Below are 24,661 nucleotides of genomic sequence, written 5' to 3'. Positions count from 1 at the left end.
CTCGAAGCAATAAACAATATGTATTACCCCTAAACTCTTCGAGTATTGGTTATAAACAGTTTAATGGGATTTCAATTGAGTGAACCGAAGGTGAACTAATACCGTGCCAAGGCCCGCACCCAAATGAACTAGTTCCGTCGGATTTATGACATTTCCAGGCAGCGCCTTTCCTCATTAAGTGGTTTTTTGTTGTTTTTGGTTATTTTTCAAAGAGCCCGCACTGGCATCAATCAAGCGCTCAATCAATCAATTCCGCATTTATTTGATTGCCAGCAATTTCAATGCAAGTATTGTAAAAACAGCAGCAGCGAAAATATTTACTATAGACTACACACATAAATATCTAGCCGTATATTTTTTATTGGTGGCGCACTAAAAAATGAATGCCAGGAGGCCATAACTGTACCAGCACTCCTTGCATCCTCCTTCTCCTCCTCCTCCTCCTCCTCCTCCTGGCTCTATCTGTCGCTTTTACAGTTAGTCATAGTCATAACTGCATTCGATTGGGTGGAGCAGGGGACCAGAGGAGCGGTGGAGGAGCGTGTTGAAATGCGTAAGCTCTAAAGCTCCCCTGCCCCTCCCCCTCCCCCACGAATTGGATGCGAAATTACTCTTTTTCGATTTGTTATTTTATTTCTCTGCGGAGTTGCTCTCTTTTTACTCTTCTCAATTGCTTCTTTTACAGCTAGCTTTTCAATTTGCCCTTAATGTAAGATAATATATCACGTTTCGGTATGCCCGCTCCTCCATCGGCCAAGCTCCTGCCGGAGTGTCCTGGGTACTGGCCAAACGGGACAGCAGCACCTGCATTGCCAACCATCGCTTTTCAATGCCATTTTGTCGCACAATATTTACTGTTATCTCGTTTGCCTTCATTCATTTTGATACCTGCAACCCCGTTTAGACAGTACTCCCGCTATCTGGCCATCCCTTTCTGGCACTCGGCGAATTTACTTTTGCAAATTTAATGCTTACTCTCTCTCTCTCTCTCTCTCCCTCTCTCTTGGAAAGTTTTCGAAATAACACGTCAATTTGATATGCCTCTACATCGATGGCATGGCCTTTGTTTGTCCTGCTGTTGTATCCCCATGCTGCTCTCTCTCTCTGTCTCTCTCTCTCTCCCTTGTATGCCCTGCAATTTTTTCGGCAGCACATATTATTCCTTTCCCCGGCAATGTTTGCCCCTCGCTGGAGTCTGTGGCAATGTGTGGTCGTGTCTGTTTGCCAGTATCTTAGGTTATTAGAAAAGTTTGCGGCCTGACTTGGTGGGTGGGGGGTAGGGGGGATGGGCCACAAAAAGTTGGCACTCGAAGAAAATTGCATATTGGAGTTGTTTAGGCCATTTCGGACACCCGATGAAAGCGCTCTCTCAGGGAGATCTCCACGCCATCTGATCTGCAAGCGGGAATGCTCTATTGTCTGGTCTTAAGGGTTTTTGGTACTCATTACTACCAATTAATCCCTCATATAACCCGTCGAATTATAGCAGAAAATCACAGCTGGCAAAAGGGCTGATTAGAAATCTATATTTCCTATAGTTTTCTGGCCCGCACGACCCTCTAAATTCTTCTTGAAAACATTCTTCATTGGAAGCCATCGATAATCTGACGACTGCCAAAAGTAAGCCTTAAACATTAGATAAATGTATGAATAATTTGTACATACATATGTATCCACTTACGGAAATTCTTTCCATATTTCTGCAGCGCCTTCCGGTTGCAGCGCATGCAACAGTCAGTCAGGGCAGCACTCGTATATCCCCAGATATTGCCACCGCAACTCCCCCATCGCCGGCCCAACCCATCGCCAGCCCGCGTCTGCTGGCAAACTTTCGACAAGTACAACAAACAAGAGCCTTGCAACGGCTGTGCTGTCGATGCCTCCAGCCACATGTACTGCAGCTGCAAGCCGACAAGCTTGGCAACTCAACCAAGCAGCGACCAGGACAAGCTGTGGAGCGGCAGTAGGACAAGAAGATTCTATCAAGTTTTTCCCAGCACACTTTTCTTTTTTCTTCCCTTTTTGCGGCCTGTCGGGGTGACTCCTCTATTCTGCCCTGCCCTGCCCTGCCCTCCATCCTCCTTTAGAGGCAATTTTCGTGTTGAACTTTTTTTTGAGAAATGTTTTTGGGCAAAATATCAACACTGGAACAACTGCAGACAGGGGGGTGTGGGACGGGCCGACAGGGATCAGGTGGCCAAGTGTAAATGACCCAACAGACGAGGGCTGGGGGGTCGAGGGGTCGAGGGGTGTGAAGTCGAACGGGTGTCGGAGGTATCCGATGGTGCAACAATCAAATGGTCAAAGCTGTGGCAAAAGTCACTCAAAGGCCAGGCCCAGTCACGAATCGGCCAGAGGTGCTACGAAAATTCCATTTTATGATAATGCAACTTGGCCGCTAGCCAAACAAACCAAAAAAAAAAAGAAAAAACCCAGGAAAAGATTGATAGTGCCCGGAAACCAAGTTGGCCCTCGCCCTGGCTCGGGTCGAGTCATGTCGGTCCTGTGCGCTGGCCAGGATACGGCATCTGGGCAACATGTGCCGTAATAATAATAACAATACAAACACCCAATCCAAGCAGCTGCGCATTCGGGGAATGCTGCAGTTTTTCGGCCAAGAGAAATTGCCCGAAAGCAGAGTAGCGACACTCAGCCACCCTTTAAAATAACGAGATACTTTTCGAAGGGCAACGGAATAAACGGCATTAGAAATTGGAAAGCATAAGCCTGCAATACGCTCACTTTCTTAGGTTTTTCCCCATCGATCTGGGCTGTAGAAATCGATCAGGGTATATGTTTAAAGAAAGTTTAAAATTCAGTGCACGAGCCGCCAGATTTGAAGCTATTCCAGAAATGCCCAGCTGCAGCCATCTACGGCAACGTGGCGTATGCGCAATTATCAGGCAACCGCATCGGGCACCGGAGAGAGACCGGGAGAGACCTGCAGCCAAGGAAGGACTTGACTTAAGTTCTGCTGGGTTATTTAAAGTTCGCGTTATTAATAAATGCCTCGATGTAGGGAAGGAGTCTCTGCCTCTGTTTAACGCCTCTGCCTCTGCCACTGCCTCTGCCACTGCCACTGCAACTGCCTTTGCCCCCGGGCCTGGTCTGGTCTGGTCTTCTGTTCTGTTCTGTTCTGTGTGCTAGCCTGGTCTGGTATGCAACGCTTGATTAGTGCAGCGCCTAACTTATGGCCAGGCAGGGCCCTCCTTGCTTTGGTTGGGATTTCGGGCCGGGGGTTGGGGGCGGTGGGTCGGTGGGTCGGTGGGTCGGTCGACTTCCTGCAAATTACTGAGAGTTTTGCTGGGCGCAAAGTTTGGCGCGTTATCGTCGAAAGTTTAATGGAACTATGTCGTGTCGTGCATCGAAAAGCCAGGCCCCAATGGGGAGTCCAAGTCAGACAGCAGACCCACCCCACAGGGGGCAATGTCTCTGAAATGGGGTTACGGGGAAAGCGAGGAAAGGGTTTTGGTTCGACATCCGTGTTGAGCCTAGCAGGGGCTGACTTAGGGATTGGCTAATTGTTGGGGACTCCGTACGACTACTCCCCTCCGTACCCCCCGTCCCGCCCGCACTCCCGACACACACACACACACACACAATTCAGGGATTCTTGAACTGAAAAGCGAATGAGAGAAAACGGGAAATTAAAACAAAATGAAATAATTATTCGGGCAGAGAGGAAAGAAACTGGAAATTACGGTGATAGAATCAGTATGCTAATCAAAAAGTCTGGTCAGTAGGTTGGCAATTTTTAAATGAATATAAGCAGAAGAGCAGAGCAGAGAAGGCTAAATTCCATAAAACAAAGGAATGTATCAAGATGTTATTAATTATATTAAGATTCCCATGACAGTTCGATTAGCTTCAGGGCAGGGCAAGCCGTGGCTAATGGACTGCCATGTTCCTACAGCAGCTGCACAAACAACAATCCATGCAAACGGACATACGAGTATCCAACGTTAATGACAATTATGCAGACACTGGCTCTGTTCTGTTGTTGACTGCCATCCACCATCGATGGAGGCCCATCGCATCGAATGGCATCGCATCGCTTCGCATCCCATCGAATATTAACGCAATTTGAACCACAATCGATGATGGACTTGTTTGTGGCCTGTGGTTAGCCCCAGGGCGTGGACCTAGAGGGCCACGATTGTCATCGATTGAACTCTGACGGAGACTCCCCCTGTCGGCCTCCCTCGCCCCAGTCGTCTGTTTGTAATTATCAAAGGAATATCTGAAATGATTTCCTGTTGCTGGCTGCAATTAATGGGCCTTAAATTTGTTCGAGGCCCCTGGCTCGAGGGTAGAAGAGGGTAGAAGCTTGCTCAAAAAGCATTTAAAATGTTACACAATATTTGCCTTTATATGCCTTCTTTGCATTAATTGCGAGCAAGTACGAGAGTTTGCTACCCGTTCCCTGTTTGCAGGCATTTAGCAACAAAGTTTCTCCGTTCGCTCCCTGATGTGCAGCTTAATTACTCTGGGATTTTCACATTTGTTTTCCTTTGCCGAGTTGTGTGTAAATAGGAAAAACTGCAACAATTAATGCTGCGTCGCGTTTTTCTCTTAATTGTATTTGTCTACATGCACTTACAATATGTACTCAGTGTGAATACCCCCATTTGCGGTGGGGGCTCGGCTCTGCTTGGGGGACTTGGGGCAAACACTTGTTGAATCGAATGATATGGCTGTGCATTTCAGAGGTATGCGAACTTTTAATTGAAGAAAACAAACAGCACGTGTTAATAGTGGCCGCCAAGTTTCAGGGCCCCTCAATGAAATGATTAGCACCTTGTTGAAATAAATTGATTGGATTCAAATTCCGAACTAATATGATGCGAATGAAAAACAATAGCCTTTTATTGACTCAAACGTTCACCGCTCTGGGATCTCATTAAATCGAACATTTCTGTGGAACTCCTTAATCGCTGCTCGTCTTTAATCGCTGCTTCGTACACACAAGGAAGTATGTAATTTAATTCCAGGAAGGAGAAATCCTTAAAAAACAGGAACTTCCGTGTGTTTCACCTGCTACCTACACTATCGCTGCATATCGCATTGCCAGTTAATTTGATTGACATTTATCCGTTCTTTTTTTTTTGTCGTTTTTGCTCGGTATGTTCGTCCCACGAAAAGGGGACCCGGATAGGGGGCGTGGGCCTTCGTGGGCGTCCGTATCAATGGCCCGTTCCCGTGTGTCTTTAGCCGTGTCTGGGGCCCCGGTCTGCTGCCCGACTGGGTCTACACTCCACAGTCTCTACACTTGACACAGTGTTTGCACTTTGCGCTGATTTAATCTTTTCGTTGCCGTTGGCTGAGTGTCTGGTAAGGGGAGATGGTCTCTGTTCTGTTCTGTTCCTGGGTCTGGGTCTGGGTCTGGGTCTGCGACTGGGACTTGGTCTGGATCCCGATTGCGCTGCCTGGTGTCTCCTGCCCCCTGGTTTCCCCTGGTGCCACAGTTGGCGCGTGATAAAGAGCAAGAAACGCGATGGGACAACGAACAAAAAAATAAAAAAAAAACTAAAAGGGAAGAAAGAAATCCGGCTGTTTGCCTTTGGTTTTTAGGTGTCGCCTCCTCATCGACGGCATCTTCATGGCGGAGGACTCCGATTCCGTTTGAAGAGTGCAAGCAAAGAGGGAATAAAGAAAAACGCTGGAATTATTGAACATCTGATGCAGTTATGATAATGTCAAGGCATTTCCACTCAAGTGGCAGTTTGGCTAGATGCCGATTATGACAGGCAAATGGAAGAGTTATTGGAAATTAATGCAAGCCACCCCGAAGACCACCCCCTCCCCGGACAGAGGACATCGATTTGGGTCAATAATGGTTCAATGAATAGAGCAACTTGCAGTCCTAAATACTTATAAAAGCTCCTCTTTTTGTGGGTTCATTTCGATTAAGTTTCAAACTATTTATGACATTGATGCATATTAAAACCGTCGGCAAGGGTATTAGAGCCACAAAGCACCAAAATTTATGGATAATTTCCAGCTTTGTTATATCCACAGACCAAACCACCGCGCCCCCATATTTATATATGTACATACATATATAGGAGTGTTATATATATATATAGATGCTTTTTGCAGGAGCCCACAAACTTGTGTGGTCCAAACAATATTTATAATAATTTACAAAATTTATGTAAAAACTTTTTTGTTGTTGTGTGGCACACAGACGCAGTTAATTTGGCCAAGTTTTTGCGGCCTGTTTGGCGGTCAATTGTGTAATTTGTTTGCTCTATATATATGTACATACAATATATACGTATCGTACAAATGTAAGTACATATATACTTGAGGAAAAGTGGGTGCTTCGGATTTCATTTACATGTCCAAATAGGCCTTTCTGCAGACCAGTAGCTACGGACTATACCATTTTGTAACGCGAAACGTACCCAAACTTGGCTCGTTTTATTGGAAACAGGGGCTTACTATTATAAAAATGACAATGTTTAACAAATGCACAGCAAACGCTCGAATTTGGATCCGAAAATGATACAGATATGATACTTGTGTCGTTCAGTTTGTGGCAGGGAAAGTATCAGTCATAGTAGCTCTCGGTTGAGAGCCTTTTGCGATACTTATTTTGCGTTCCTGAGGGGGGGCATGTCTCCAGTAACAGTTCTATACCTACAGATAGAAGTCGTCTCTTGGTTGGGGGAGGTACCGTCTTTTACCGTCTGCTTCTGCTATACAATATGGTCCATGGTGGATTAAATCTGATGTCCTCTGGATATTACATAAAAATTATTGGATAAATAAAATTCTCGTAACATCCTCTTCACTTAAACTGTAACCTCATATAATCTGTAATTGTTGGTTAGTTAGCATACTTCTCTCAGGGCTCCACTGAAAAGTGATGTCTGGGCGAGGAGCACCATTCCTGCCGACCTGACAATAGCTGCACTTTGCTGTGGCGTTATTTTTTCTCTTCCTTCGTGTAGGCGTGGCAGTGGCCATAACGGGCCTAAGCTATAATTTAAGCCCGCAACGTGTTATCAGACTTAATATGTAATACATTCTCTGGTGGTCAGTGGGGGAGGAGGGGGGCGCAAGGGTGTCGAGTGCTCCTCCGCAAAGTTGGTCAAAACAATGGAAGCCAAGCCCTCTCTCCCTATTGTTCCGCACTCGCACTCGCTCTCTCCCTCTCTCTCTCTCTGTCTGTGTCTCGCTCACTCTATGTGTTTTTGGCCCTTTTGTTTTGGTTTATTGTTTTTGAAATGCACATAAAATGCGTTTTGCTTCTGTCCATTGTGTTCCAATGCAAGCGTTTGCGACTCATATATTATTGATGGCTCTGGATAACAGTGGAATGGATGGAGCGTATTGTGGATGCCCCACACAGCACACACAGAGGGCTCTATTTTGTGGACCAGCAAGCATACAATGTGAGCCGCACACGATTTACGAATTTAAAATCTACTTTTTGCATACGAAATTGGATCGATAAAGTTGTTTGCCCAATTGATTGTTGCTATACCCGTGGTACTAGTACAGCAGTAGTACTTACATCTATACATAGGTAAAATGGGTATTATATCATTGCAAGTATCTCAATATCTGGTTTTAAGAACCAGAATTTCAGAGACACTAGAACCCAAGTCAAGAAAAAGCTTTGCAAGCCAGAATTTGAAATAAATTAAATATATTTAACAGATTTTGTTATGTGCCACATACATATTTATGAATTTATGCAAAGACATTACACTGAGAGAAAAATGGCACAGTAAAAAGAAGCACACCCATACATACATATATAAATTAAGTATTCAATTTTCCAGTACAAACAGAATTTTGATTTTATTTAAATATAAATGTTGTAAAAAGTTTTTTTGTAAGAAATATATTTAATTTCAATATGTACACACATATGTATGTATATGAAATATGTATGTACATACATACATATATTTTCAATATGAAACATATATTTATATATATTTTATATGAACTATATTAAGCTCAAATTGTATCATATTAATGTCAATATGTAAGTGAAAACAACTCCATTCCAAAATGGTATAAATATTTAAACCTAAGTGAAAATATTCGGCGCCCAGGGCTTTCTTCTCTGAGTGTATTTAGGTCTCTACTAAAATTCATCAAGGTTTTCTGATTATTAAAGCCGGAATATAAAAATACATTTGCCACATGTTTTGTGGCACTTCTCCTATTTTGTGGAAACTTAAATTAAATTCCCACTAAATATGGTAAAGTGTAGGTATTTGTTTGTTGATTACCGTTTACTCGTACCCGTAATATGGCAAAGATCGAAGCTTTCGAGTAAAGTTCCCACTTGTTATCTCAATCATAAAGCTTTACCATAGAATAGGGTTTTGGTTCTATTTCGAAATAAGCCGAAAGCTTTCCACGAAAGCTCGCCAACTTGTTTATTTACTTGGCTTTGCTGCTATCAGTCCGACTCATTTCAAAAAGAGATTGCGGCCATGATACGTCGTACAGTGGTTCATCAGGGCATCAGGGCCAGGTCCAGCCTGGCTGGGGTCCAGGTTATCTCCAAGAACCTGGATCCGGCAGCTGCCAGCTCCTCGTACATGGAGCAGCTGGAGGGGGAGTGGAGTACAGCGAAGCCCTTCGAAGAGATCCCCGGTCCGACACGCTGGCAATTGTGGCGAGGCTTCCAGAAGGGCGGGGAGTTCCATCACCTGGATATGGCCAAGCTAATGGACCTTTATCGGTCGAGATTTGGGGACATGGTTAGGGTGCCGGGCCTGTTCGGCATGCCCACCACTGTGTTCACCTTTAAGGTGGAGAACTTCGAGCGGATCTACCGCACCGAGGGACAGTGGCCAGTGAGAGGGGGAGCCGACCCAGTGCTGCACTATCGAGCAAATCGCAAGGATGGATTCTTCAAGGACTGCGTTGGACTGTTCAGCAAGTAGGTAGGCCATTATGTTCGCCAGAGTTCCCAGTTGCTGATCTTCATTTCCAGTGGTCCGGAGTGGGGCCGTCTGCGCAGCGCGGCGAACCCTGTGCTGATGCAGCATCGGAATGCTAACCTCTACTTGGAGCCGATGCAGCGCGTCAACAACCAGTTCATAGATCGCATCAGGGCCACGCGGGACAAGGAGTCACTGGAGATGCCTGGAGACTTCCTCGATACCATAAACACACTGACCTTTGAGTCTGTGGCTGTGGTGGCCTTGGACCGGGAGCTCGGCCTTTTGCGGGACTCCGATCAAAAGCCAGAGGCCAAAGAGCTCTTCAGGAACATCAAGATCTTTCTGCAATCGTTCTTCGATCTGGGCATCAAGCCGTCGGTGTACAAGTACATCAGCACGCCCACGTACCGAAAATTCAGTCAGGCGTCGGATGCGATCTTTGACACCTGCTCGATGTACGTGAACGAGGCTGTGGCACGGATAGATGGCCAGTCGGCCGCGGAGCGGGAGGGCCGAAGGAGTATCTTGGAGCAGCTGCTGCAAATCAATCGGAAGTTCGCTGTAGTCATGGCCATGGACTTGCTCTTTGGCGCAGTGGACACAACCACCTCGGCCCTAGCTGGAGTCCTTCTGAGCCTGGCGAAGAATCCCAAGCAGCAGCAAATGCTGCGCGAGGAGATAGTGTCCATGCTGCCCCAGCCGGACCGCCAGTTCACGCTGGCCGAGATGAAATCGCTTCCATACCTGCGTGCCTGCATTAAGGAATCGATGCGCATGTTCCCCGTCACCTTCGGCAATATCCGATCTGCGGGAACAGATGTCGTGCTGGATGGCTATCGCATACCCCAGGGCACGAATCTCCTGATGCTCTCCAGTAATATGCTGCGCGACGAACGCTTCTATCCCCGACCCAACGAATTTCTGCCAGAGCGATGGGCACGCCCCCAGGACGACAACAGCGCCGAGTCGCCTCTCCGAAATAATTTGAATCCATTCGTCTACCTACCGTTTGGCTTTGGGCCCCGCATGTGTGTGGGCAAGCGCATAGTGGACCTCGAAATGGAGCTGACCGTGGCCAATCTGGTCCGAAACTTCCACATAGAGTTCAACTACCCCATTGAGAATGCCTTCAAGCGCTCCTTCCTAAACATGCCAAACATCCCACTGAGATTTAAATTCACCGATGTTAACTATTCATAAATAACACTAATGAGCAATGCATTTTCAAAAATGGCTGACATATTCGAATACTTTATTTCTAGTTCCTGAACTTTTCCCATCAAAGGTACATTTTTTCAAAAATGTGGCTAACGAAGGTCTTAGGGTCTGAGCATAGGAACGGGTTTTCTCTTACGTTGTATTACGTTTTATTTGTTTGACCTGTAAAACCTTTTTTTGAAAAGATCCAATAAAAGCACGTATTTAAAATAAGCTAGTCAGGTAGAAAATTGATTCATTAATCGAACAAAATTAAGTGAGCTGGGCTGAGGGTTCTATTTAGCTAGTAATATTCGACGGAATATCAAAAACGAGGAATATGTTTAAACTCGTCAGTATATTTACGGTATATTTTTAAAGTGAGACGGTATATTTTTCCGTATATTTCTGAGGGTGAGACCGTATATCTTATCGAAAGGTGCGCTGTCACACTGAAATAAAGTGATTCATAATAAACTCACAAAATTCCTTATTTTCAGTTGAGAACCAACTGAAAACCTTTTTACCTCATTTGAAATAGTAAATTCATCAAGCTGGGTAACGACATGTCCACCTCATCAATGGAAAGTAAGTTGTTCAGTTCGATGACGCCATACACCAGCAGACACCCAGACAAAGAATCTTTCTCACCCACACCCTCCCCCAACAGAACACCTCTTTAATCTAAAATTTGCGGTGAAGGAGCTGGAGCGCAACTCCAAGAAATGCGATAAGGAGGAGAAGAAGGAGAAGGCCAAAGCCAAGAAGGCCATCCAAAATGGCAATATGGATGTGGCCCGCATTCATGCAGAGAACGCCATACGCCAGAAGAACCAGGCCGTCAACTACTTGCGCATGAGTGCTCGCGTCGATGCCGTATCCAGTCGGGTGCAGTCCGCCCTGACTACACGGAAAGTCACTGGCTCCATGGCTGGCGTGGTCAAAGCCATGGATGCGGCCATGAAGGGGATGAATTTGGAGAAAATCTCATCGCTAATGGAAAAGTTTGAGTCACAATTCGAGGACTTGGACGTGCAGAGCTCAGTGATGGAGGGCACCATGTCTGATACGGTGACCACTTCGGTGCCCCAGGGCGATGTCGACAATCTGTTGCAGCAAGTGGCCGACGAGGCTGGCCTTGAACTGAACATGGAGCTGCCCAGCGGCGTGCAGAGCCAGACTATTGGCGCCTCTACCACCCAGGTCTCGCAGGAGCAGGATGAACTCACGCAGCGTCTGGCACGCCTAAGGCAGGCTGAATAAAACGAGGGAGACGCACTATAAGGAACTCCCTGCCAGCATTCGATGCCGTTGAATTTTTGTTTTAGCATTTAAGTACCGAAATATATGAATAAGAATTATGTATTAGCTTTGACTCTTAAATATACATATAAAAGAATCAATTAATGTCAGCATATTCCAGGATGTGGCTGCTGCTGCTTTGTGGAATTGAGATTGGGTTGCGGCTGTTTTGCACTTGCACGCTGCTTCCGAGGCTTCCGTGCGGGAGTAGCTGGTACTGTCCCTCCATCTGGGGCTTGTTTGTTCTTCGGCTTCGGCCCTCGTCGCTTTTGCTCTGTTTTCCCCTTGGGATGTGGCGCCACCATGGGCACTAACCGCCAGTTATCGCCATGTTTGTCCAGTCGACGCTTTAACATCTCCACATCGAAATTTCGCCGTCGCAATGTCTTTTTTATGGCATTAACTCTGAAAATAACTCAACCATTGATGCACCTCGAAAGTACCTTGCGATATTTTGATGCCCACCTCATAACACAGCGCTCATTGTCCGCCTGTATCTTCTGGCATTTATCAAAGAGCCTTTCCACTAACTGCTGGTATACGAGCGACTTTTTGTTAAGCAACATTTTTTATTTTGTTTGCGGTCCGAAGGCGCTAGGACCATCATCACTGAAAAAATAATTTTGTATGATAAATTAATAAGTTTTCTACAAAATGTGAACAACACAGGGATGAACGTAACGATATTTCAATCGACATGGACCGATACATATCATCCATATCGGATAAAGTGCAAGGTGTGTAATCTAGACAGGGAGGTAAGTAGAATTCGTCAATTAATAAATAGTTCTAGCGAAATCTTTTTAGAAAATAAATTCAGCATTTAACGTAGTAATAAATAACAAAAACTGCTTAAATGAATCAGGTTTAGAGCGACTGAAACCACCAGAACGAAAGCGCGACTGTCTGGCAACGCATTGGCATTGTAGATACGAAAAGAAAACAAATCGAATTTTTTAAATTACACTGTGCTGCCAGAGGAATCTTCCACTAAACAATAAACGTAAGGCATGTCTGCGAATCCAAATGCCTTGAACATGCCAACGTCTGCAGCACCGGTGCCGGCGGTCGCTGCTCAAAGCCCCACTACACGCAAAGCGATTGCAAACAACTTTCGCGAACTGACCAAAGACCCAAAAAAACTGGACGAAGCCGCCAATCAGCTGTACGAGTCGCTGCTGGAAGACGCTGTGACCGGCATTTTCATCGAGGTTCATCATTTGCGGAAAATCGGCAATCTGTCGGCCCTGGACGGAGTGGCCGAGGAGTCGGCGCACCGCATTTGCGATGTTCCAAATTTGGATATATTTGGCGTCTCCACGGCCAAGAAGGCCATTGATTGCACCTGCCCAAACTGTGATCGTCTGGTGGCGGCAGCACGTTTCGCCCCACATCTCGAGAAGTGCATGGGCATGGGCCGCATTTCGTCCCGCATTGCATCCCGCCGTCTGGCGACCAAGGAGGGCACCAGTGCCAGCTCGAATTCCTCCTATGTGCATTCCGGAGCCAATGCAGGCGGCACCGACGACGAGGACGATGTCGACTGGTCATCTGATAAACGCAAAAAGAAATCCACACAAAACTCGCGCAACAATGGCTCCAAAAAGAACAATGGCAAAACTTTTTAAACAGCTCCCGGCCAAGTGGTGCAATAATTGAGAAATGTATTAAATTTCCATGCATTGTACAAACAAACAAACAATTAGTTTCCATATTTGTCTATTGCGTAAACGCGAACATGGTCAATCACCAGCGTGGGCTGCGGCCAATTCTCTTTTATAAAGATCTCTTTAATAAGCTTGCCAGCTTGTGGAAAGGTATTTGAAAATTTGTCTTTTTTATGTTCCTTCATCAGAACCTCATCGTCGAAGTTCATAGCACCGCCAGCAGTAAGGCCCAGTACCAGATAACACTGTTTGTTGAACGGAACGGAACAGAAAGGTAAAGGTTTGTCAAGATTTACAAGAAGATAAAATATCAAAATTAAAGATCCACCCTCTCTTATCACCTCACCTCATCATTGTTGAACTTTGAGAGGATTGCCGTATTGGTTATTGACCCAAAGAACTCGCCATCTACCTTGAAAGCGATTTGATCACTCTTCCAAATTATGGTATAGTCATGAAAATCTTCAGAATAATGGCTGACATTCGTTTTAATAACCCAATAGTCCGTATGCTGTCTATCTGATTCGGTGTTCCAGATGAGAGCACTTCCGAACAGCGATCTACCATCAAAAGTATTATGATGTTTATCTTGGAGCAAATTGTTACCCCTAGCGTAGAGCCGTATTTGATCGGCGAAATTATCAGCAAAGTGATTCTTCTTCGACTGCAAAGCCAGATCTGCAAGGAAAAAGTGAGCGATGCGATTTGTGTTCCATGTCTCATCTGTCTCATCTGATCCACTTACATGGAAATAGCCAATTGCCTTTGGGCATTCGGGCCCTTATCTCCACTCTTCCGAATTTGAAGGAGAACTGGTTCGAGTGTATCTTGGCAGACCACGCAGGGGGAAGGTTGTGCCAAGCAAAGACTTCGATTGGGCCACACTCCTCCGTGCGCTTCTCGCTTAAGCTTGTACAGTTTTTCAGTTTAAAGTATGTGTTACGACGGTATTTGGCTATGGCTATCTTAATGTGCAGCTTGTTGTCGGATACATACGAATTTTTTGGATCGGACACAAAGGCCACATATTCCTGATTCTGTCCACCAGTGTAACGCATTTTAACCTCATGCAGCCAATTATTTTTGATGCTTTGACCATTATCAAAGTTGTCCTCGAAGAGTAGTTCCCCGCTCGTAAACTCTCTCGTATTCCCAGATTCTGTCACCGACTCTTCTCTGATTTCCTCCACTGGCTTACATTTCGAGAGCAGAGTCTCGACATCAATTTTTTTGTTGGATGACCCAGGGACATCCAAGTGGACCATTCCATCCTTATCGACAGTGTATACAGAGCTCATGCTGCTGATCACGTTGTTTGTTCTTTCCACCAGAGTCTGAACCCTCAGCCAGGCATTCTTGGCAATATTCTTGGGGAGCGACATCTTTGCTTGCCAGGGGCTCTGCGACCTGTACGAGTAGCTGTTGTTCACACATTCATCTGTCTGTACCTCAACTTGAAAAAGTAAAGACTGGACGCCTTCAAGCTGCCCTGGTAGCGATATGTACAGCTCATTATTATTTATTTTCACCACTGCGGCCGGCAAATCGAGTGCAGTCAAGGAACCCAGCAGCAGGCTGGTTAGCCAGAAGATCACACACCTACTCTTCATAATGGACAAAGAGAAACTGAGGCTTTGCACGACTTGTGATTGCACAGCGATCCAATCGTATCATTGCGCGAAGCGATAACCTCTAGGTTTCAATACGCATATGTGCATACCCCTGATGGCCAGTAAACAAACCTACTCGTACATACAGTATGGAAGAAAGAAGTTTTTACCATGCGTTGAAAAACGTCCTCCCCCCAGGCTGTTTTCTTAACAAGTACATACATGATTGAACAAAGACAATGATACGCAGGGAGAGTTGTTCTAATACGGCTGATCTAGCAGAGACTATTATTTTTATAAGCTAACATGACTCAACTAGCCCTGGATCCAAAAAAGGGGGGACTTTCCCATATATTGATAAGCTTAGACTTCTAGTCTATGATGTAAAAAATTGATAGTTTCATTGTTCATAATCGGTAATGGAATAAACTCTGAGGGATCTAATGACTAACTCGGAATCAAAGTTATGCAAAGATAGATTTCGAATACCGCCATTTATGTTGTTTCGGAAAGGTTTTTGGTCTGGAAAAATACGTGAGTCGGGGAAATTATACTCTCCTCCGACAGTCAATCCCAGCTGGATGTGGCACTGCAAGGAAAGAGGATTCATACGATATACTTGTTGTTCTATGTGCATACTTCAGACACAACCGCACCTTGCCCTCACTCAACTCGTTCAGGATGTCCGTGTCGGTGATTTCGGCGTAGGGACGTCCATCCACCTTGAAAATAATGATGTTTTTCTTCCAAATAGCCGTATAAGTGTGAAAGTCTTCGCCAAAGTGCTTGCCGACAGTGACATGCCGCATAGCCTCATGTCTGTTCATATCGACAATGGCTCCGCCGAAGAGGCTCTTGCCGCCAATCTCGTTCCCAGCAATGTCCTTGAGTTGCTTGTTGCCTCGGACAATGGCAATGCGAATGGATGCCGAGTTGATTTTGGATTTCAGCGAGAGTACTGTATGAAAATTTCAAATATTAAATACATGTTTATTTCGATGGTTATTCGCATGGCCATAAGTACCTGGGAACAGCCAGTCTCCAATTGGCAGCTTGGCTTCTATTTCGATTCGGCAATATGTGAAATCGGACATTGAATTAATGCTGGCCGAATTGAAGGGTGGCCAATATTTTTTTGACTGTATTTTATATCTACTGTAGCCGCAGTAAACTTTCTCTTTGGTCGACCAGGTGCAATTTTTCAAATAAAATGGATTGGCCCGGCTATACTTGGACGGGGTGACTCGCAGATGTAAGGCACTGTCTTTCACATATGAATTGATCCTGTTATGCACAAAGGCCACACTCTCGTAGTAGGGATTGGGAAGCCGTGAATGCTCCATGTGTTGCCAATTATTTCTCCAACTTTCGTTCTCAAATGTTTCACTGAAGATCATTCGTCCACCGCATTCACAAGCCTCTCCATTGAATACAGAATCTGTTGGGATGCAAAATCTCTGGGGATGCTTTAGTGCCTCGCAATCCGAGGGCCGTCTTGTGCCGATGTTGTATTTCCTGACCGGCTTCAGACCAGAGTCTCTTGACCCTCCTCTGGGTGTAATCTTGAACGACTCGCTAATTATCTCGCTTTGATACGTTTCAACAACGACCGAGACTCTAAGGGTATCATTTAGGTACTCCTTCACAGCCCAGGGGTGTCCTATATTTGGGTCGACTCTGTAATTAAAGGCTGGACCCTCATTTTCACAGTGTTCGGTGTAAAAAAACACCGAACAAATGTCTTGGTCGTCTATGAAATTTCATATTCATTACCGATTAACAAAAAAGATATGCAAACACAATCACAAACTCACCTGGCAGTGATACCCAGACCCATTCATCGTTTTTCGTATCATTTACCATCGGCTGAATCTGAAAAGCCCCCGAACCGAGCACAAGAACAGCTAACGAGAGCAACAAAAGTCCCGGGCTCATCATCTTCGATGCGAGGCACAACTAAACTGGGATTCATAATTTACTGAGAGGGGCTGTCAGTGCTTTATTCGTGATAAGATTCCGACACGAGCATCGTCTACACTTGTTTAAAAATATGAAAATGATAATCAGTTTGCGTAGACACGTACATAGTCGACCAATAAAGACGGCTGCTTCCAAGAAGGAAGCCAATGATCTTTCGCTTCAAAGAAATGCAGCTTGGCCTGCGGATGATAATTCATCCATGGCTTCTCGTAGGTTGCGGTGCGCAAATTGTCCACAAAGTCTCCGAATCCACCCACAGAAAGTCCCAGAGTGATGTAGAACTAAAATGATATATGCATGTACGTGCGTGTATAACTAAATATATGATCAAGATTAAAATACGTTACCATTCGATCGAATGGGGCCATGGGACCGCCCCTCTTCCATCTGGTGTTCAAGTCCAGCTCCGCAAAGCCACTCAACATCTCGCCATAGACCTGTCCGTCCACCGAGAAGCGCAGACGCTTGCTGCTCCAATCTAGGCTGTAGGTGTGGAAGTCGTCGCCAAAGTGTATATTTCTTCGCTGACTGACCCAGATATCCTCGCGCTGGAGGGCATCCGTGGAGAGGACTGGCCCGGCATACAATGAGCGACCATCAACAAGTTTGCCGTGGGGCATCCGAAGCTTGGAGTTTCCCCTGGCCATGGCCACCCGCAGCTGACCCGACTCGTATCCCGTCTGGCCGTACCATTCTGTCAGGGGTTCCAACAGCAGCAGGGGCACCAGCCAGTCCCCCTTTGGCACCTTGGCCCGAATTTCTATGCGTCCGTATTTAATGGCAAATGATTCCTTAGTGCTGACGCGGGGAGCCACAATCGGAGGCATGATGGCACTTGGACCGCTGCCGCTGGTGTGCAGCATACACTCCTTCTGGCGGTTTTGCGTGCCCGTGCAGCGCTCGGAGAGATCTAGCCGAGAGTTCGATATGGACAGGTCTGGGCGGTAGCTTGACCACAGAATGGGTTCGATAACAAGATTGCCATTTTGGACTCTGGCCCTTCCGTCGTACAGCACAAACTCGGCGTCTTTGGTGTCCAGGGGTATCCGGACTTCGTGCATCCAACGGGACTCGTTCAGTTGCTCGAAGGTCTCGTGGAACAGCAGCTGCCCCTTGCAAATGGGTGACGATGGAGCTGGTGATATTGTCGTTGAAGATGGTTCGCATGCTCCGGGCTCTGCTCTCTCAGATGATGACGGGGCGTTGGTGTCCTCTGTGTTCAGACTGTTGCTCTCTGTTGGCTCCTCCTGCTCGGGCGAAGAGCAACCCTTGGGTAGATTCGCTCCGGTCAATGTGCAGACATAAATGGGCTGCTCTAGGTCCTGGAATATCGCCCTTTCATGCTGCACACTCGTCCAAATGTACAAGACATCGTGGGCCCTTAATGGGACAGAAAGAAAATCATGCGACCAGCGATTATTCTTCGGTTCCACCAGCCGGGTGCTGTACTGGCCCTGAGTAAACGAAGTGAAATTCCGATTGCGATTCACATTGAAAGCCACCAGCCTCACGCCAGTCTCATCTTTGAAAAGAGAAAGAAACAAATGAGCAATCCTCTCACAAGATGTGTTGTGGTTTATTACCTGGAATTGACACCCGAAAGCCATTCGCCAACAGCTCCACCTTGGCCGTGGGCACCTTATAGCCTTCGCCGTGCCCAATCTTGGTCCAGAGCAGCAGCAATACGCCAATTGTTGCTAGTCCATGCATTCTCAGGCTTCTTCTCACACACTTTGTTCCTACCCAGCGTTGATCTGACTCAGCCTGAGCAAGCGGGGCGACGGTGGCGCGATGGCGGTGGCAGTGGCAGTGGCGGTGGCGGCTGCTGCCTTTCTTCCAGACCGGTTCTCGGGTATTGCGATTATTTGCCAAGACTCAGTTTGGTGTACTCAAATCTACATAGGCACATATCAGCTCCGGCTCTGAAGAGGTTCTCTGCGAACGAAACATTTTCTACAGATCTAGTGTTAGACGCCGAAATATAAGTTTTAACGGCACTCAGATTAGTGCACGAGAGCGGAGATGATCGAAATCTACATATGTAGCTGAAAGCTTTGCTCTGGCGATAACGAAAGCTTATTCGATCTGAGATAGAAAAGCAGTTTGTAAGCTTGAAATCGGAATAAGCTATTGCATCAAGATTTTCAATCAGTTGCATGTAGAATTCTAGGAATTGTACGCTAAACGGAATAATCTGAAATCTGAAAGCAATTAAAACTGCGTCATGCGCTGGAAAACTCTTCTCTGTTGCAGTCTGTGGCTTCTGTTGCTGAAAAGCAATGAAAATGTGGCTTTTAAGATACCCAGCATTGACTTTGAAATGCTACATGAACTCGGCTTTGAAGTGTCCATCCCAGGTAACGTCCAGGGACAAGGTCAAGTTGATAAACTTCATGGAGTACCGTGGAACACTGTTTTTCAGATGAGCCTGGCATGCAACGGGTCTTCTACATGCTCCAAATAGATGACAACTGTCCGGCTCTGATGGACTACATCACGGAGTCCAACAACGGGAGCTGGATCAGCAGGCAAAAGACAAGTCTGCAGAACAATGATAAGCTGCAAATTTCAGTTCTGGTGCAGTACAACGACGAGATCTACGAAAAAAGCGAGACTCGGGTGATTATAAACGCTCGATTGTTGACTACCCGCGACGGCCGTTCGCGGAGCATTACCTATCCCAACGGGGAGGGAGAATGCCATGCCTATTTGTCGCCGCAGAAGCAGGCCAAGCGCTGTAAGCCCGCCCAGAGCATCGTCAGCAGCAGCCGCCAGACCTGCCTGGGCGAGCTGCTCTTTGAGGACAACTTCAGTGAGGCGCAGTTGAATCGCAGCACGTGGAAACATGACATACGCCAGCGCATGTATCATGTGGAGGAGGAGCTGGTGGCCTTCGATGATGCTCCTCGAAACTCGTACGTGAAGGAGGGCTATCTGCATATTGTTCCCATTGTGGCGAGCGAGGTGGTCGAAGGCAGCTTCAAGCTGGGAGATCGCTGCACAGCCGTCGAAAGCCCCGAGCAGGAGTGCAACATTGCTCAGGGAAGCTTTTATAGCATCAAACCTCCAGTTTTCTCCGCCCAAATCCACACACGGGACTCGTTCAGCTTTAAATACGGGAAGATCGTGGTACGGGCAAAGCTGCCGAAAGGCGATTGGCTTTTTCCATGTAAGTTCCAACACGAGATAAATTGGCAAGCGGCTTCCATACTTAAAATCTGTGTACCTCCTTAGACGTGATGCTGCAGCCCGTGTCGACCTATGCAGAAACACATTATGCCAAACAACTGCGTAAGTGTTAACGATCGTAAAGGTGCATCCAACTTCTCAGCCGCCGGTTGTTCTTAGGTGTTGCCTACGCAAGGGGAAACTCTCACCTGCAAAGCAATCAACAGGAGGACATCTCCGGGAGTCATCTGTATGGTGGAATGGTTGTCTGGGATAACGGACGCGCTAGGCAGTACCTCAAGGATCGTTTGAGTAAGGCGCACTACGGGGATAGTTTCCACAACTACACAATGATATGGCAGCGGGATAAGATTACGTTAATGGTGGACGAAGAGATCTATGGAGAGCTCTACGATGGTTTGTCCTACTTCAATGAGAAGTGTTTCATCATTTTTGGCGTTACTGTCGGCGGATTTCTCAATTTCGACGATAGCGTACTGGCGAAAGACGTAAAACCATATCTCAACCGGGAACCGCGGGCAGCTCTTTCCTTTTGGCAACAGCGCGACACCTGGGCTCCCACATGGGGCAAGCACAGCTCCATGATTATAGATTATGTGCGTGTCTATGCAGAGTGAAACACTCATTTTATTTTCATTTTCACGAAAAATTTAATGTGGTAGTGGTAGGAAATGATTTGTAAATAAATTTGAACTCAGCGATATTTCCCCCCCATCTCTGGCGATATTTCCATCCCATCACTGGCAACTGTGCCTTCGATTATTTTCCAGCAGCTGTCATCGTTTTCGTGCATTTGCTGCCAGTTTTGCGGAGTGTGTTTTTTTCGAGGAGCAGATAAAATAACAGGAAAAAAGCAACTTTACAACGATCATTCCCATTTTCAAGCAAACGTAGTAAGCAACTAGAAGAACACAACGGCACACCATGCCTTCGGCTGCTACCACAATTACCAACAACAACAACAATAGCAAGGAGAAGCGCGCCTCGGTCGGCTCCATCGGTGGTGGCGGCGTGGGCGGAATCGGTGGCAGCGCGAACGGTAGCAGCTCGAGCACTACCAATGGGCAGCGCAGCAATAGCCCCAGCTTGGCCGAAAAGTCGACGGCACCGGCAGCGGATGGCAGCCAAACCGATTTGACCAACAACAATTCGAGCAATGGAAATGCTGCCAAAGCACTGAAGACAGCCGCATCTGCGACTGCCGTTGCTGCTACAACTGCTGCTGCTGCTGCCGCCGAGCCGTACAATCCCCTGAAGCAAATGTTGGTCACCATTGAGCACAAAATTCGGAACCTGGAGAAGCGCAAGGTCTGTATAAATGGAACTGCCTGTATTGCATAGTGTCCACCTGCCCAAAGAATGTGGAACAAAGGATTTACAATTTGTTCTTCGCATTGCCCACCATTTTTATTTTCGTTCTCTTGTGTTGCTTTGTTTCATTTCGCCTTTCCCCCCTCTCGTGGCTGCAGATTTTTCGCGACGCCATGTTTTATATCGCACAGAGTTGCCAGCCCTGGTGGCTCAATGTTCTGGCCGGCCCGGCATGTCCCATAAACATTCATAGATATTTGGAATTTTGCAGGCTTTTCAGAATATTGGAATATTAATTTTAGACGTATACAATTTTAGTTCTTGCATTGCATTTGTTCGTATTCTTTAATTCGCACATCCAACAGCTGAGAGTCTGCCGGCGGTCTGGCAACACCATAGCCGGTGGACAATCTACATTTTGTTTGCCTATTTCCCTTTTCTTTTGTTTATATTCCAAGCCATGAGTAATGCCAACTGATTCATTGCATTTTCTCATAAACAGACGAAACTGGAATCTTATCGCGCCATACAAACAGGCGGCAAGGAACTGAGCGCTGACCAGGCATCCGCTGTGGCCAAATACGATGCGGTCCTGGCCAATCTGGAGTTTGCCCGGGAGCTGGCCAAGCAAATGCAACAGCAATCCAAAGAGGCCGAAAAGGAGCAGAAGAAACAGGCACGCAAGGTAAGTCACGAGCATGCTCAGAAAATGAAATGATTTTTTGACAAATCTTGTTTGAATCTGTTTGAAGGACAACCAGGCCAAGGCACTGGCTGAGACAGCCAAGATTCGGGAGGTTTTGATCATTCAGAATGTACTCAACTGCTTCAATGATGAACAAGTTCGAAACGATTTCCTGTCGGGCGAGAACGGAGCTCAAAAGTTGGAGAGCAGCGAACTGGATGTGCTGGAGAAATTGTAAGTAGAGCCAAAGCAAGCGGTCTTGAAACTAATTCTGTTTTCAATCTTAGCTGCATTGAGACCCAAACCCGTCGTCCGGAAACTGCAGAGGACATAAGCTTCATAGCCACTGCTCAGAAGGCGGCCGAGATCTTTTCCCTGACGATCAATGCCAAGCCCAAGGCCTACGGTGAAATCACCTTCGACAAGGTGCGTGCGCTTTTCCAACAGATCCAGGACAGCGGCTATCTGGATAAGTACTATCAAGTGCCGGTAGAGAATGCGGTGGCCAACAGCACGGACAGCGGCACTGGAAGCGGTGAGGGTGAGGTCGGGGAGATATTGCTGAACGATGCCACCGGAGAGTTGGATACGGAGATTCCCTCCGAGCCGTCAGCACGCAACTCTCTTGAGGAGGGTCTTGATAAAGTTCATTTGGGTGGCAATCCTGAAATGGAACAGCAGCAGCTGCAACACGAACGCCCACATCTCATTCTGCTTGAGCCTCAGCACCTGCGCGCTCCAGTGGAGCAGCCGCAGCCGCCGCAAAACATGGTGGTGCAGCAGCCTCCCATCTCTCAACCAACGACCACGCCAGTGCATGTTGTGTATGCTTCGCCGCTACCTCCTCAGCAACAACAGCCACCACCGCCTCACCCACACAAGCTGCTGAGCAGCCCCGTGAATCTCCAGGCCTTGCAGACGGGAGCAGCTCCTCCTCCCCCTCAGCAGCAACAGCAGCAGCCACCTCCGCCCCATTTCGCACCCACTGTTCGTGCCGTGGAGCAGAATTACTTCAAGCAGCCGCAGCACCCCCAGGCAGCAGGATTGCAGGCTCCCACACCGCAGCAGCAACAGTTTATGCAACAACTGCGTCCTTTGGCGGAGGTTTTGGGCACAGGAACCTTCCACTTTCTGCAGGACAGCGAACTGGACAATCCTGAGGTCTTGGCTCCTCCGCCCCCATCCAATCAGGGATTGATCTTTGAGGCTCGCCCACACTATATTGAAGAGCCTCCACAGGCCATACAAACCCTGACCTTTACCAATCAATCGTTCCCCTCGCAGCCGCAACAACCGAAGCCCCAGCCGCAGGTCCCTCCACCGCAGCAGCAGCTCTTCTCGCCAGTTTTGATCCACGAGCAGCGACAGCAACAGCAGCAGCAGCCTATGTTAATCATGGCACGTCTACCGCCCCAGCAGCAGCCACAGCCTCAACCACAACCACAGCTGCCTCCACAGCAAGCTCCTCAAGGCATCGGCATGCAGCCAGGAGACGTGACCTCAGTTTTTCCCTATGATAGTGCTGTTGTGACCTACGAGCAACAAATCCAGCAGCAGCTGAAGGAAAAACAGCAGTTGGAAGAGCCCACTATAGTGATCAAATCGTCTGCCGGAGCTGGGGGCGATGTGGAGAGCAATGATTGGAATGCCCGTAATAACGACACCAATGCCGCCGCCACTGCTGCGCTTACGAATGTCTTAAAGGCCCAGTCCTCGTCGATAGCAGAGTCCACACCACCTGCACCACCCAACAAATGGAGCTCGGAAATGAATGCCATGAGCAGTGCCGCCTCGAACGGCAGCAGCAACAACAGCCATAAGCAGGAGTGGGCCACTCCACGCGACAATAGCAGCGGCAGCGGATATCCGGAGAACGAAGGCAACAACCATTGGAACAGTTCTCAGCAAGATGGACGACGCAATTCCGGCAACTATCAGCGCCGCGGTGCTGGAGGAGATGACAGGCGCGATCGGGATCGCGATCGTGACCGCGACCAGGGTGGACGAGGCGATGAGCGTCGTAATGGTGGCGAAAGAGGAAGCTATCGCGCTCGTCAGTACGGAAACTCGACAAACGGACGCAATCCCGGTGGCAACAGTGGTGTCTACTTCCGCAACAATGAGTCTGGAAACGGAGGCAACAACTACTACCAGAATGGCGGTGGAGTGTACAACAAGGAATCGCGCTATGACTCTTCAGGCGGAGGTGGAAGCTATCGCGGCCAGCGTGGTGGAAACCAGCAACGGAACGGGAACGGATCGTTTGGCGGTGGCAGACCCTTGGGCGATCGTGGTCGTGGTGGAGCAGGTGGCCAAGGTGCCGGTGGCGAGCGCGGTGGCTACATAAACCAACGCCAGACCCAGCCACAGCGCATGCCAATTGGATTGGAGAACAAAAACTGAGCAAACAATACGTATTACCAATAAACAACAAGGAAAACTTCATACAAATCATACAGAAACACACAGAAACACACAGATAGCGAACACAGATCATCCACATGCAAGCAAAGGCAACGTAGACGTACAATTACTATTACGACGTTAGACTCCAAGAAACAACAAGAAAATATGAAAATAAACAAACAAAATTCGTCTAGAGAAAATCACAATTAGGGGCAGGGAAAACGACAGCGGCAGCAGCATCAAATGAGAAATCCGATTCTTGCGCATTTTTGAAAACCATGTATAATTCTTTCCCTTAATTACGATTTATTTACGTATTAATAAAAGCAAAATAGTTGTTAGAAAAACGAAGAAAAATTCAGAAAGATTACAACTATATACAGGAAAGAAACGCTGTAA

General features: G+C 47.1%; 9 protein-coding genes across 9 annotated transcripts; 5 read left to right on the top strand and 4 right to left on the bottom strand.

Moving 5' to 3' along the window:
• The first annotated feature begins 8,446 nt into the window (after positions 1-8,446).
• On the top strand, positions 8,447-10,157 carry LOC6599060 (probable cytochrome P450 12c1, mitochondrial). Its single transcript, XM_002024140.2, has 2 exons — positions 8,447-8,911; positions 8,966-10,157. The coding sequence occupies exons 1-2, from the start codon at positions 8,460-8,462 to the stop codon at positions 10,113-10,115; spliced, it is 1,602 nt and encodes a 533-aa protein (XP_002024176.1). The 5' UTR covers positions 8,447-8,459; the 3' UTR covers positions 10,116-10,157.
• Positions 10,158-10,615: 458 nt separating this feature from the next.
• On the top strand, positions 10,616-11,511 carry LOC6599059 (charged multivesicular body protein 1b). The gene is made up of 2 exons (XM_026993159.1): positions 10,616-10,700; positions 10,783-11,511. Exons 1-2 carry the CDS (start codon positions 10,679-10,681, stop codon positions 11,373-11,375), a joined length of 615 nt encoding a protein of 204 aa, XP_026848960.1. The 5' UTR covers positions 10,616-10,678; the 3' UTR covers positions 11,376-11,511.
• Positions 11,459-12,023, bottom strand: LOC6599058. Its single transcript, XM_002024138.2, has 2 exons — positions 11,880-12,023; positions 11,459-11,819 (listed from the first exon to the last, which is right to left on the bottom strand). The coding sequence occupies exons 1-2, from the start codon at positions 11,978-11,980 to the stop codon at positions 11,522-11,524; spliced, it is 399 nt and encodes a 132-aa protein (XP_002024174.1). The 5' UTR covers positions 11,981-12,023; the 3' UTR covers positions 11,459-11,521.
• A 273-nt stretch (positions 12,024-12,296) lies between these two features.
• Positions 12,297-13,116, top strand: LOC6599057 (SAGA-associated factor 11 homolog). Its single transcript, XM_002024137.2, has one exon. The coding sequence runs from the start codon at positions 12,425-12,427 to the stop codon at positions 13,040-13,042; it is 618 nt and encodes a 205-aa protein (XP_002024173.2). The 5' UTR covers positions 12,297-12,424; the 3' UTR covers positions 13,043-13,116.
• LOC113566640 (gram-negative bacteria-binding protein 2-like) lies at positions 13,036-14,688 on the bottom strand. The gene is made up of 3 exons (XM_026993157.1): positions 13,827-14,688; positions 13,428-13,759; positions 13,036-13,326 (listed from the first exon to the last, which is right to left on the bottom strand). Exons 1-3 carry the CDS (start codon positions 14,461-14,463, stop codon positions 13,117-13,119), a joined length of 1,179 nt encoding a protein of 392 aa, XP_026848958.1. The 5' UTR covers positions 14,464-14,688; the 3' UTR covers positions 13,036-13,116.
• Positions 14,689-14,947: 259 nt separating this feature from the next.
• Positions 14,948-16,642, bottom strand: LOC6599055 (gram-negative bacteria-binding protein 2). The gene is made up of 4 exons (XM_026993158.1): positions 16,506-16,642; positions 15,716-16,441; positions 15,348-15,649; positions 14,948-15,280 (listed from the first exon to the last, which is right to left on the bottom strand). The coding sequence occupies exons 1-4, from the start codon at positions 16,627-16,629 to the stop codon at positions 15,092-15,094; spliced, it is 1,341 nt and encodes a 446-aa protein (XP_026848959.1). The 5' UTR covers positions 16,630-16,642; the 3' UTR covers positions 14,948-15,091.
• Positions 16,643-16,658: 16 nt separating this feature from the next.
• LOC6599054 (gram-negative bacteria-binding protein 1) lies at positions 16,659-18,651 on the bottom strand. Its single transcript, XM_002024134.2, has 3 exons — positions 18,255-18,651; positions 17,019-18,193; positions 16,659-16,952 (listed from the first exon to the last, which is right to left on the bottom strand). Exons 1-3 carry the CDS (start codon positions 18,379-18,381, stop codon positions 16,755-16,757), a joined length of 1,500 nt encoding a protein of 499 aa, XP_002024170.1. The 5' UTR covers positions 18,382-18,651; the 3' UTR covers positions 16,659-16,754.
• Positions 18,652-18,875: 224 nt separating this feature from the next.
• On the top strand, positions 18,876-20,574 carry LOC6599053 (gram-negative bacteria-binding protein 2). Its single transcript, XM_002024133.2, has 4 exons — positions 18,876-19,028; positions 19,094-19,840; positions 19,906-19,962; positions 20,020-20,574. Exons 1-4 carry the CDS (start codon positions 18,896-18,898, stop codon positions 20,475-20,477), a joined length of 1,395 nt encoding a protein of 464 aa, XP_002024169.2. The 5' UTR covers positions 18,876-18,895; the 3' UTR covers positions 20,478-20,574.
• A 117-nt stretch (positions 20,575-20,691) lies between these two features.
• Positions 20,692-24,450, top strand: LOC113566639 (caprin homolog). Its single transcript, XM_026993156.1, has 4 exons — positions 20,692-21,168; positions 21,674-21,856; positions 21,924-22,090; positions 22,144-24,450. Exons 1-4 carry the CDS (start codon positions 20,785-20,787, stop codon positions 24,257-24,259), a joined length of 2,850 nt encoding a protein of 949 aa, XP_026848957.1. The 5' UTR covers positions 20,692-20,784; the 3' UTR covers positions 24,260-24,450.
• Positions 24,451-24,661: the final 211 nt, after the last annotated feature.

Source organism: Drosophila persimilis, unplaced genomic scaffold (assembly GCF_003286085.1).
Source record: "Drosophila persimilis strain 14011-0111.01,24,50 unplaced genomic scaffold, DperRS2 tig00000808-arrow-arrow-pilon, whole genome shotgun sequence".
NCBI lineage: Eukaryota > Metazoa > Arthropoda > Insecta > Diptera > Drosophilidae > Drosophila > Drosophila persimilis.
This window is presented reverse-complemented; position numbering and strand designations above follow the sequence as displayed.

Coding starts and splice junctions, on each gene's coding strand:
- LOC6599055 (XM_026993158.1), bottom strand. CDS start 16,629: ATGATGAGCCCGGGACTTTTGTTGCTCTCGTTAGCTGTTCTTGTGCTC. Junction 15,650..15,715: donor TGGAGACTGGCTGTTCCCAG/GTACTTATGGCC, acceptor ATTTTCATACAG/TACTCTCGCTGAAATCCAAA. Junction 15,281..15,347: donor ACGAGTTGAGTGAGGGCAAG/GTGCGGTTGTGT, acceptor CTTTCCTTGCAG/TGCCACATCCAGCTGGGATT.
- LOC6599059 (XM_026993159.1), top strand. CDS start 10,679: ATGTCCACCTCATCAATGGAAA. Junction 10,701..10,782: donor GTCCACCTCATCAATGGAAA/GTAAGTTGTTCA, acceptor CTCCCCCAACAG/AACACCTCTTTAATCTAAAA.
- LOC113566639 (XM_026993156.1), top strand. CDS start 20,785: ATGCCTTCGGCTGCTACCACAATTACCAACAACAACAACAATAGCAAG. Junction 21,169..21,673: donor GGAACCTGGAGAAGCGCAAG/GTCTGTATAAAT, acceptor TCTCATAAACAG/ACGAAACTGGAATCTTATCG. Junction 22,091..22,143: donor CTGGATGTGCTGGAGAAATT/GTAAGTAGAGCC, acceptor TTTCAATCTTAG/CTGCATTGAGACCCAAACCC.
- LOC113566640 (XM_026993157.1), bottom strand. CDS start 14,463: ATGTCGCTCCCCAAGAATATTGCCAAGAATGCCTGGCTGAGGGTTCAG. Junction 13,760..13,826: donor AGGCAATTGGCTATTTCCAT/GTAAGTGGATCA, acceptor TTTTCCTTGCAG/ATCTGGCTTTGCAGTCGAAG. Junction 13,327..13,427: donor CAAAGTTCAACAATGATGAG/GTGAGGTGATAA, acceptor TTCAACAAACAG/TGTTATCTGGTACTGGGCCT.
- LOC6599054 (XM_002024134.2), bottom strand. CDS start 18,381: ATGCATGGACTAGCAACAATTGGCGTATTGCTGCTGCTCTGGACCAAG. Junction 18,194..18,254: donor CTTTCGGGTGTCAATTCCAG/GTAATAAACCAC, acceptor CTCTTTTCAAAG/ATGAGACTGGCGTGAGGCTG. Junction 16,953..17,018: donor TGGCCCCATTCGATCGAATG/GTAACGTATTTT, acceptor ATATCATTTTAG/TTCTACATCACTCTGGGACT.
- LOC6599057 (XM_002024137.2), top strand. CDS start 12,425: ATGTCTGCGAATCCAAATGCCTTGAACATGCCAACGTCTGCAGCACCG.
- LOC6599060 (XM_002024140.2), top strand. CDS start 8,460: ATGATACGTCGTACAGTGGTTCATCAGGGCATCAGGGCCAGGTCCAGC. Junction 8,912..8,965: donor TGCGTTGGACTGTTCAGCAA/GTAGGTAGGCCA, acceptor CTTCATTTCCAG/TGGTCCGGAGTGGGGCCGTC.
- LOC6599053 (XM_002024133.2), top strand. CDS start 18,896: ATGCGCTGGAAAACTCTTCTCTGTTGCAGTCTGTGGCTTCTGTTGCTG. Junction 19,029..19,093: donor CTTTGAAGTGTCCATCCCAG/GTAACGTCCAGG, acceptor ACTGTTTTTCAG/ATGAGCCTGGCATGCAACGG. Junction 19,841..19,905: donor AGGCGATTGGCTTTTTCCAT/GTAAGTTCCAAC, acceptor GTACCTCCTTAG/ACGTGATGCTGCAGCCCGTG.
- LOC6599058 (XM_002024138.2), bottom strand. CDS start 11,980: ATGTTGCTTAACAAAAAGTCGCTCGTATACCAGCAGTTAGTGGAAAGG. Junction 11,820..11,879: donor AATGAGCGCTGTGTTATGAG/GTGGGCATCAAA, acceptor AGTTATTTTCAG/AGTTAATGCCATAAAAAAGA.